The following is an 11,417-nucleotide window of genomic DNA, read 5'->3' as shown; positions in this document are numbered from 1 at the left end:
TTTTTTTTTTTAAAGATGCAGTCTTGCTCTGTCGCCCAGGCTGGAGTGCTGTGGTGCAGTCTCAGCTCACTGCAAACTCTACCGCCCACCGCCCAGGTTCAAGCGATTCTCCTGCCAGCCTGGGAGTAGCTGGGACTATAGGTGCACACCACCACACCCAGCTAATTTTTGTGTTTTTAGTAGAGGTAGGGTTTCACCATGTTGGCCAGGCTGGTCTTGAATTCCTGACCTCAAGTGATCCACCTGCCTTGGCCTCCCGAAGTTCTGGGATTACAGGTGTGAGTCACCATGCCTGGCTTTTCAAGGACATTTTTAACTAACGTTGGCTATTTGAAAAAATGCTAATGCATGGTTCTAAGAAACACAGTGGCTACTAGCACATTTTGATGCCATTGCCTTGACTCTTTCTGAAATACAGACAGTTTTCTCCGTTATAACTTTAGCAACATCTGTGCAAATGACAACAGTGATTAAAAGCAAATAATGTTTTCCTTTTATTATGAAATAGTTGAAAAGGTCTTGGAGATCCATAAGGGCCTTGCAGACCACATTTTGAGAACCAATACCTTAGGGTATCAGAACACTAAAATTGAGAAGTGCCAGTAACAGCATTTAATTCAAAATAAACTATACAACTTTATATACCTGTTTATTAAATAAGGCATGGTGTAAGAAAATGAAGTTGTAGATTGTGGTCTTTCAGATATTCCATATATATTTACTTAGTAGTCTAATTATAGCACCTTTAATGCTTGCCAGTTTCTTTAACCTTGTTTGTCTTTAAGTCTTTATACAATTTTCAGAATTCTTTTTTCTGTGTGTTTATGTTTTGTTGTGTTTATTTGATCTAAGAATGAAAATTGTGAGTACATAGTTTTAATAACTTTTTAAAAATCATTTTAGGCAGGCATTCCAGACCCTCCAAACATGTCAGCAGAATTAATCCAATTGAAAGCCAAGGAGCGACACTTTTTGGAGCAATTGTTAGATGGGAAAAAATTGGAAAATTATAAAATTCCAGTACCAATCAATGCTGAACTCAGAAAATATCAGCAGGTAAGTTTTATACTTATCTTGTAAATAGGAATAGTGAACTTTCCTTTAAATGAACCTTGAAGCGTTGTGAGTTTAGCGTGGGGCGGGCTGGGGTTTGTTTTTTGAGACAGGGTCTTGCTCTGTTGCCCAGGCTGTGGTACAGTGGCATAATCATGGTTCACTGCAGCCTCAAACTCCTGTACTCAACCCATCTTCCCACCGCAGCCTCCCGAGTAGCTGAGACTATACACGTGCATCACCATGCCCAGCTTTTTTTTTTAAGTAGAGGCAGGGGTCTCATTTTGTTGACCAGGCTGGTCTTGAACTCCTGGCTTCAAGTGATCCTGCCAACTCAGCCTCCCAGAGTGCCAGGATTAGAGATGTGAGCCACCGTACCTGGCCTTAAAGTAATTTGTAAAATTCATTTAGTAAAATCTCGTGTTTACTGTCTTATACCCATAGATTTCTCTTTGGCCTACAGAAAGATTTTTGTTTTGTGCAAATGTGTTTTTTTTTTTTTTTTTTTTGCCAGAGTTCTTTTGGCTAGCAAACATGTTTTTGATAAGAAAAATAAATTTATGATGTATTCACATTTATGATTTTTCTCTCTCTCCCTAACAGGATGGTGTGAACTGGTTAGCATTTCTTAATAAATATAAACTTCATGGAATTCTGTGTGATGACATGGGTTTAGGAAAAACTTTACAGTCCATCTGCATTCTAGCAGGAGATCATTGTCATAGGTAATTTAAGATGTTATTTTGAAATCAGATTTCCAGATTTGGAGAAATGTAAACAAGCTGGTTAATTTATTGTGTTTTGCTATTGTAAAGGGCCCAGGAATATGCAAGATCAAAATTGGCAGAATGTATGCCACTTCCTTCCTTAGTGGTTTGTCCGCCTACATTAACAGGCCACTGGGTAGATGAAGTAGGTAAATTTTGCTCTAGAGAATATCTCAATCCATTGCACTACACTGGACCTCCCACTGAAAGAGTAAGGTAAGAGGTGTACAACAGTAACAAAATATTTCATCTTTTGTCATAATTAAGATAAGGAACAATGAAATTTATTAAAGTGAATTCTAATTAGCTCTTTTGGTTGTATGACATAGAAATGAATTATGAAAAGTGAGTGTACTTTGAGAAGGTGTAATCAATGAGGCTTATCAAAATGAGGAACTTTAACCATTGTACGATAAGTTGAGCTTTCCTGGAGCTGGGGAACTTTCAGGAACCAAAGCCATTTCGTATGCCCCTTTTGGGAGTCTGTGACTATAGCATCTGGTGCTTCTGTTTTATTCTCTTTTTCTACCCACTTTTCTGAGAGCTCTCCTTTGAGCCATATGCAGGGGAGCATGCCTGCAGTCCTAACTGTTCAGGAAGCTGGGGCAGAAGGATCACTTGAGCTAAGGAGTTCAAGACCAGCCTGGGCAACATAGTGAGTCCCCCTCCCTTAAAAACAAATGAAAAAGAGTTCCCTTTTTCCTTGCTCCCTTTACTTTACTTCCCTCTCCTCAGAAGTACTTTTGGTCCACAATGGCTGCTTTAGCTGCAGCTGCAGTCATGGCTGCATTAAATTTTAGTGTTCTTTCACCTCTACGCTTTCCCTATTAACTAATACATCTCTTATGTTCCTAATTATACATTTTTACAAGTGGAAGCTCATTGATTTTAGCACATTTTCTAAAGATTGGATAGTCATACTTGCTGATTAGTCCATAGATTTACCGCCCTCCTGTGCTAATAATAGCATTATTATTAAATAATGTTATTAAAATTTTTAGTTTTTATCTTGAACGCTTACTGGTCAGGAACTATTCTAAGCAGTTTTTCTTTTATGTAAAATTGTGTATTATGTATAGAAGGAGGATTGAAAACTAAATAAAAAATTATTATGTATTCTCACAGTCACTTTATGAGGTACAAATACTGTTATTCCAATTTGCAAATAAGGAGTCTAAGGAATGGGGCATAGGTCCAAGGTCACTCGGCTAATTAAGTGGACAGAGTGAGGATTTGAATAGAGGCAGCTTTCAAAAGCTTGCAGAGTGAGGATTTGCTCAAAAGCTTGCACTCTTGAGCAGTTACTGTAGTGTGTCTTTGATAGAATTCATTCATTTATAAGTGATAGAAATTCAACCCAAACTAGCTTAAGCAAACAGAAAATTCATTAATTCACTAACGTGAGAATTTCAGGGGTAGATTGTTGCTTCAGGCCAATCTAGATTACTCTCACTCACTCTTCCTCCCTTTGTATAATTTACTGTTACTATTGGGCTTCAGTCTACAGTTGGTAGATAAGATGAAGATGGGCAATCTCAGGCCCAAATTCTCTTAGCTTGGCAACTATAGTAAACACATCTTCCCTCTCTCATGAATATATCAATACTGGAGATGACTGGCTGCCCTTGTTTAGGTCATGCTTCCAAAATAACCTTTGTGGTTAGGGGATTAAAAATTGTCCATAGCTTACCCTGGTTCAAATGCTTCATTTCCTTGGTGATTATGGGGGCATGTGATTGGAAGTTCCCCCACATCATCCAGAACAACGTGGAGTGATAAAGGAATAGTGCCCCCAAAGAAGAGATGTTGGCAAATAAAGTTGAAATGTCCACCATATTTTCAGTCTGGTGTTCATCTCTTTTCTAATCAGACTGAGTAGGGCAACACAGCCAAGTCATCAGAAGAATAACCTTTCAGAGTCAAGTATGTAAAGTAAGCAGAAGGGAATGCTGGGCTTAGTGGGCAAATTGAAAGCACTTTATATGATGGTAGCTGTAGTTTCACCTTTGAAATTATATTAAGAGCTTTTCCTGGTCTCTGTTTTCTAATTTTATTCATTTTTAAATACAGGTTACAGCACCAAGTAAAAAGGCACAATCTAATAGTGGCTTCATATGATGTTGTGAGGAATGACATAGATTTCTTTAGGTAAGAATTAAAAATTTTCTTTTAGAAAAATTAATATCAAATTTGAAGACTTAATATTTTTTCACTTTAAAGATTCTTCATATAGTTCCTGACATATAGTAAAAGTTGTAAAATTTTCTATATATTCTCCCTTAGAAATATTAAATTTAACTACTGCATTCTTGATGAAGGCCATGTCATCAAAAATGGAAAAACAAAGTTGTCAAAAGCAGTAAAACAACTGACTGCTAATTATAGGATTATTCTTTCTGGAACACCGATCCAGGTAATTATGTACTTTTTTTTTTTTTTTTTTTTTAAATATATATTTGCCAGATGGAGGATAATTGGTATTTGGCAGTGAATTTAAGAAGATTTTTTTTTTTTTAGTTATAGGAATGATAATTTTCCAGTATATAATTATTGCTTGCTTAATGTTTCATTGGTATGTAGTACTATCTGAACAAACCATGTTTTAAAAGTCATTTTTAAAATGTAATTTTAGACTATGTAAATAGAAATCTATGTCCAAATTAGGAAAGACATAAAAATTAGACTGTACTCCACACTGGCTATTCTCCTTCCTTAGTAGTACACTGCAATCTCATTTAGCATTGAAAAGCTAGAGCTGAGTACAGGTGAATCATCATATAGTAGAAGTGTGAATACCTGATGTCGGGAGGAAACTGAAGGCAAATGATTGTAGAAGTTTATCTTGGGAACGGAAGGAGATAGGTATGTAGATATCTTTAGATACTTTTGAGAAATTCTGTGGTCTTCCAGAAGAATTGGTTGCAAATGTTCACATCTAGCTTGGATAGCCAACTTTCGTGGGAAGACCTTCAATCATTCTCTACTTAGAAGTAAACCCTACGTGACCTAAGGTTCCTTCCAACTTTGAAAATTGATGGTTCTTTATGTACTTACCTACTTTTTCCTTTTTTGTTTTTTGAGACAGGGCCTCACTCTCACTTAGGCTGGAGTGCAGTGTTGTGATTTCAGTTCACTGCAACTTCCACTTCCTAGGCTCAAGCAGTCCTCCCACTTCAGCCTTCCAAGTAGCTGGGGCTACAGGTCCATGCCACCATGCCCGGCTAAATTTTTTTGTATTTTTTGTAGAGACAGGATTTCGCCATGTTTCCAGGCTATCTTGACCTCAAGTGATCTGCCTGCCTCCGCCTCCCAAAGTGCTGAGGTTACAGGCATGAGCCACTGGGGCTGGCCACTTTTTCTTTTAAATATATTTTTGGTGATGTACTGATTATTTTAAGGGTTAGTGTTTTGTCCATTAAGTGAACACTGCAGATTTTAGTAATCACACGAGATAATTACAAGCCTTTCTAAACTTATCAAAAGTTTAAAAATGTAAGGCCGGGCGTGATGGTTCATGCCCGTAATCCCAGCACTTTGGGAGGCTGAGGCAGGTGGATCACCAGAGGTCAGGGGTTTGAGACCAGCCTGGCCAACATGGCAACACCCTGTCTCTACTAAAAATATAAAAATTAGCCAGGCACAGTGGCGCATATCTGTGATCCCATCTACTTGGGGGGGTGAGGCAGGAGAATCACTTGAACCCACGAGCTGGAGGTTACAGTGAGCCAAGATCATGCCATTGCACTCCAGCCTGGGCAACAGAGTGAAACTCCATCTCAAAAAAAAAAAAAAGTTTAAAAATATAATTAAAAGGGAAAAAAGACTCTTTAGGCTGAATTACCAAGATTTATTATGCTTCAATTTAAAGTTATGGAAACATCATAGTAATTTAAAATAATGTTATTGCTTTTACTTGGTTCTGACATCAAAAGAATTTTTTTGGTTTTTAGTTCTTTGCTTAAAGGCCCTTTCTTTTCCACTTCCTTACAAAAGCCACAGTGGCCCAGAGTCAGGGTGCAGAGCCTGAGTAGGATTGGAAGGGTGTCCAAATGAGAGGATAGCCTAACATGGTGAGCCAGAGCCACAGCCTGAGCAGGGTGAGGAGGGATTCTGAAAGGGAAAGGTGGGTAAAAGGGTGCCTTAGGACCTGCACCTATCAGGAAAGCATCTGAGATTAAAAAGTGCTAGTTTCTTTTTCTTTTTTTCCATGAAACTTCAATAGTAGAATTGGAAAGAATCTGTGCCTTTGCATTGTGACCCATAAATACTAAGTGAGCTTGACTTATAACCAAATTCTATTAGGTTTTTGTTGATGATGATGATGATGATGATGATGATGATGATGATATGGTGATATTGGCCACATTCCTTAAATCTTGCTGTTAATTTGAGTGTCAAAGATAAAATGAAGAGAAACTTATCTTTGTGCTCTTCTATGTACTACTTTATGAATGCCAGCAGTAAATTACAAACACTATAGACAAGGCTTATTGTAGTGAAGGAGACTTGAGGATTTCCCTCAGATAGGATAGAGTGTTTTCTCCAAGGATATGGACCAGAATTTTATACACTAGAATAAAGCCTTACACCATATGCCTAAAAATACAGTGATAATCTCTCATCTATATCATTGTAATGGGCTTTCATTAATGTTACATCATTTTAGTTGTAAGGAAATAATCCTAGTACAAAAGATAATTGGTTTTTCTATTTACAGAACAATGTTTTGGAGCTGTGGTCATTATTTGATTTCCTCATGCCAGGATTTTTGGGTACTGAACGCCAGTTTGCTGCTCGATATGGTAAACCTATATTAGCAAGTAGGGATGCTCGAAGCTCCAGTCGAGAGCAAGAAGCAGGTATGAAAAAGATGTAATTATAACCCTGTGTAAGTGAATATAATTTTTTCTTAACTTTTTTGAAGCCATTCTCTCTTAACTGTTAACAGGTGTTCTTGCTATGGATGCACTTCACCGACAAGTACTGCCATTTCTTTTGAGAAGAATGAAAGAAGATGTTCTGCAGGATCTTCCACCTAAAATTATTCAAGACTATTATTGTACTCTTAGTCCTCTGCAGGTTAGAAATCTCATGTGTATCATTGTTGGTGGTATGTTTATCAGTAGATTGTTTTGTATGAGCCACAAAACTATTGAGTAAAGGGGCTTAGCCTTTGGCTTTATCAGATGCAGATAGTCTAAATGATGTGGATGTGAGTTTAAGTGCATGCATTTTGAATATAGCATTAAAACAAAATTCAGTATCATAGTTGCTTTAAAAAAATTTTTTTTAAGAGACAGGGTTGCCGGCGCGGTGGCTCACGCCTGTAATCCCAGCACTTTGGGAGGCCGAGGCGGGTGGATCACGAGGTCAAGAGATCGAGACCATCCTGGTCAACATGGTGAAACCCCGTCTCTACTAAAAATATAAAAAATCAGCTGGGCATGGTGGCGTGTGCCTGTAATCCCAGCTACTCAGGAGGCTGAGGCAGGAGAATTGCCTGAACCCAGGAGGCGGAGGTTGCAGTGAGCCGAGATCGCGCCATTGCACTCCAGCCTGGGCAATAAGAGCGAAACTCCGTCTCAAAAAAAAAAAAAAGAGACAGGGTTTTACTCTGTTACCCAGGCTGGAGTGCAGTAGCACAGTCATGACTCACTGCAGCCTTGATTTCTGGGTTCAAACGATTCTCCTGCCTCAGCCCCCCAAATAGCTAAGACTACAGGCATGTACCACACACCTGGCTAATTTTTTAATTTATGTAGAGACTGGGTCTTGCTGTGTTGCCCAGGCTGGTCTCAGAATCCCAGGATAAAGCAGTCCTCCCACCTGGGCCTTCCAAAGTGCTGGGATTATAGGCATGAGCCACAGCACCCAGCCTATAGTTGCTTTTTTATGTGTCTAGTTAATTGAAAAGATTGCAAGGTTAAATTGAAAAAGAAATAAGCCAATGTTTATAAAGGCCAAAAATCTGCCTCTGTGTTGTCATGCTGTCCTCACATTATAGGTATTATTAATCCCCATTTTTGCAAATAAAGTGACATTCAGGAAAGTTGCATAGCTTGGCTGTGGTCATAAAATTGTGCAGTGCTTAATGGCGTGGGTAATTTCTCAGAAATGCATTAGATATTTTTGTCATTGTGCAAAAATAGAGTGTACTTACACAAACCTAGATGATATAGCCGATTGTTCCTAGGCTACAAACCTGTACAGCATGTTACTGTACTGAGTACTGTAGGCAGTGGCAACACAATGGTATTTGTATATCTAAGCATAGAAAAGGTATGGTAAAAACACAGTATTATATCTTGTGGGATGACCATTTTTTATACGTAGTCCATTGTTGACCTCAATGTCCTTGTGTAGTGTATGACTATATATCAGAGCCGCGTTTCAAACCTTGGTCCTCATTCATTCCCTTTGAAGTGTTATTTTATTTTATTATTATTTTTTTTAGTGGGCAAGCATCTCAATCAGAAGTATGAAGTATTATTTTTTTACCTATAAATGCTCAAAATAAATTTTGCCTTCTGCACAGTTCTGATTTTGTACATAAAGACCATTATTAAAGGAATTTATTGTGAGCTTGTGTTTTTTTGAGACAGAGTCTCACTCTGCCACCCAGTCTGGAGTGCAGTGGCACAATTTCAGCTCACCACAACCTCTGCCTCCCAGGTTCAAGCAGTTCTCCTGCCTCAGCCTCCTGAGTAGCTGAGATTACAGGCACCCATCACCATGTCCGGCTAATTTTTTGTATTTTTAGTAGAGATGGGGTTTCACCATGTTGGCCAGGCTGGTCTTGAACTACTGGCGCCAGGTGGTCCACCCACCTTGGCCTCCCAAAGTGCTGGGATTACAGGCGTGAGCCACTGCACCTAGCCCGCCTTGTACTTTTCTAAGGAACTAAATGGAAACTGTTCTTGCCTTAGTAAGACATGGTCTCTGGGTCAGAATTTTCTCTTTGAAAATTTTTTTATTGTGTAGGACTTGTACATGTCAATCTATCTTACTATTAAGATTTGATTCACTATGGTCAAATGAATAAAAGATATACATACCCAGAAATTTTCCTTTTCCCCCTCCAGTATAGATGGTTAACCTGTTAGCAGAGATTCATCTATTCAACTTAGACAGGATAAGAGGCTGGGAGTTCCGTGATTCTTCTATAGTATCTGCCTCATCTCTGAGGCCCCCCCTTTCTTCATTTGTAAAAATTAATATTTCTTGAAAGGAATATTTAGAAGTAATGAAATGAAGACTTCTTAAAGTAGGTACGATAAAGAAAAGATGTCACGTGAAAAATATCTGTGGTGATATACTAGTGGTGGCACTATAACTGTAGGCATAAAACACATTTAAGTAATCAATCTAGAGAAAGGGAGCTCCAAAGAAAAGTGGCATTTTGGCTTTGTTAAGCATTCACAGATTTTTTACTTTCTGACATATGTTCCCCTTTTAGGCTAGCAGTACATTTTTGTAAAATTTGGTGTCCTGGTACATACATACAGGTTCTTGATCACGTAACTTCATTTAAGGAAGATTTTTCTCATTTGCTTCTAAGGGTTCAGATTTTCTTCTATTGGTAATGTATTTCTTTTCCTGCACAGTAGAAAAATAGAGTCCAGGACTATTTGACTTGTATTTTTCATATTTTTTAGCAGCCAAACTTCATGTGTTTATACTTGTTTTCTAAATGTAATTTTAAAGGAATTTACCAAGATGGAGTGGATAATCTGTAATTCCTATAGTGAACTGGAAATATCATAATTTGTTTTCATTAATGAGAGCTGACTTAAATTACTGTTGTTTTGGCCTTTGCTAGTTACATGTTTTGAACAATTGAAAATAAATATGCTCACATCTTCTCTCATGGGGGTCATTTTACAGGTTCAGCTCTATGAAGATTTTGCTAAGTCTCGTGCCAAGTGTGATGTTGATGAAACAGTTTCCTCAGCTGCACTTTCTGAAGAAACTGAAAAACCAAAGCTTAAAGCTACAGGCCATGTATTCCAGGTATAGATTACATTCTACTTTTTTTTTTTTGAGATGCAGTTTCACTCTGTCACCCAGGCGAGAGTGTAGTGACGCGATCTTGGCTCACTGCAACTGCTGCCTCCTGGGTTCAAACAATTCTCATGACTTAGCCTCCCGAGTAACTTGGATCACAGGTGTGTGCCACCACACCTGGCTAATTTTTGTATTTTTAGTAGAGTTAGGGTTTCGCCATGTTGGCAAGGCTGGTCTCAAACTCCTGACCTCAAGTGATCCACCTGCCTTGGCCTCCCAAAGTGCTGGGATTACAGGCATGAGTCACTGCATCCAGCTCATTCCACTTTTTAAATGTTGAAGAATGATTTTTAATGAGGTACTTTTTATATGGAACAATAAAATATGGATCTATGTATATATATATTTCAATATTTTATATATATTTATTCTTGAAAATAAGTTAAATTCCTATTTAGTATTAAGTACTTTAATATTAAAATTAAATGTACAGAATGCAATGTATGTTTGTATATTACATGAAAAGAAGGGTTTTAGAATAGAGAGTTTTTTGCTTTTTTATTCAAAAAATATTAGAATACCTACTACATGCAGTAATTTTTCAAAGCTCTGGGGTTACTTAAAACAGTGGATAAAACAGACAGACTCCTTCTCTGGTAGAGATGAAAAATACCGAAGTATGTATTATGTAAGACAAAGCAGGTAATGTGGTTATTGAGTATCAGAGTTCAGGGTAGGTTGTGGTTTCATAATCGAGGGGCTAGGGACTGCCTCACTGAGAAGGTAACATTTGAGCAAAGATCTGAAGGAGGACTGAGGCATGCAGGTATATAGGGGGAAGTGATTCCAGGCAGAGGATGCAAAAAGTACAGTCAAGACAGATCATGCCTCATATGCTTGAGAGAACAGCAAATGAAAAAGAGGTAGCAAGTGTCACCTTAACTTTTTCTTTCCCTGTTGAATATTCCACCACAGAAAATCTCCTGCCAATAGTTTAAGTACTGTAGCATTTTTAAAGATAGAAGAAGGAAAAGGTAGTTGTGAAGACCTAATTTTTTTTTTTTTTTTAAGAGAAGGGGTCATGCTTGTTGCCCAGCATGGAGTGTGGTGTTGTGATCATAGCTTACTGCAACCTCAGACTCCAGGGCTCAAGCAATCCTCAGCCTCAGCTTTCTTAGTAGGTAGGACTACAGGTGCACACCACCACAACCTGGCTAATTTAAAAAAATTTTTTTAGTGATAATGTCTCACCGTATTGCCCAGGCTGGTGTTGAACTTCTGGCCTCAAGTGATCCTGCCTACTCAGCTTCCTAAGTAGCCGGGTTTATAGGTGTGAACCACCGCACCTGGCCTCTCCCACAATTTTTAATCCCAGTGTTCAGCACTGTCTTGAGCCTTGCTGATGGAGCTTATAATAAAAAACTCTGTGCCAAGGGTGAGACCCAAATCTTAAGCCAAGTAAGAGGCAGAAAAGAAAGTGTGGCTGAGTCAGAGAAGAGACCATATAAGGTTCTGTTTCACAAACACAACCACTTGAGACAATCACCTAGCTCCCCTTCCCTCCTCTCTTCTACTGAATCAGAATAATGTGTA

General features: G+C 38.4%; 1 protein-coding gene across 3 annotated transcripts in view; it reads left to right on the top strand.

Moving 5' to 3' along the window:
• The window catches only part of BTAF1 (B-TFIID TATA-box binding protein associated factor 1), a 99,666-nt gene that overhangs the window by 74,423 nt on the left and 13,826 nt on the right, over nt 1-11,417 (top strand). For all 3 annotated transcript variants that reach the window (XM_017498206.2, XM_037727739.1, XM_017498207.2), the window contains exons 26-33: nt 904-1,056; nt 1,657-1,778; nt 1,869-2,036; nt 3,891-3,968; nt 4,104-4,233; nt 6,538-6,679; nt 6,769-6,899; nt 9,705-9,830. In XM_017498206.2, coding sequence (XP_017353695.1) covers nt 904-1,056; nt 1,657-1,778; nt 1,869-2,036; nt 3,891-3,968; nt 4,104-4,233; nt 6,538-6,679; nt 6,769-6,899; nt 9,705-9,830 — 1,050 coding nt within the window. The remainder of the gene's footprint in view (nt 1-903; nt 1,057-1,656; nt 1,779-1,868; nt 2,037-3,890; nt 3,969-4,103; nt 4,234-6,537; nt 6,680-6,768; nt 6,900-9,704; nt 9,831-11,417) is intronic.

Source organism: Cebus imitator, unplaced genomic scaffold (genome assembly GCF_001604975.1).
Source record: "Cebus imitator isolate Cc_AM_T3 unplaced genomic scaffold, Cebus_imitator-1.0 Scaffold238, whole genome shotgun sequence".
Lineage (NCBI taxonomy): Eukaryota > Metazoa > Chordata > Mammalia > Primates > Cebidae > Cebus > Cebus imitator.
This window is presented reverse-complemented; position numbering and strand designations above follow the sequence as displayed.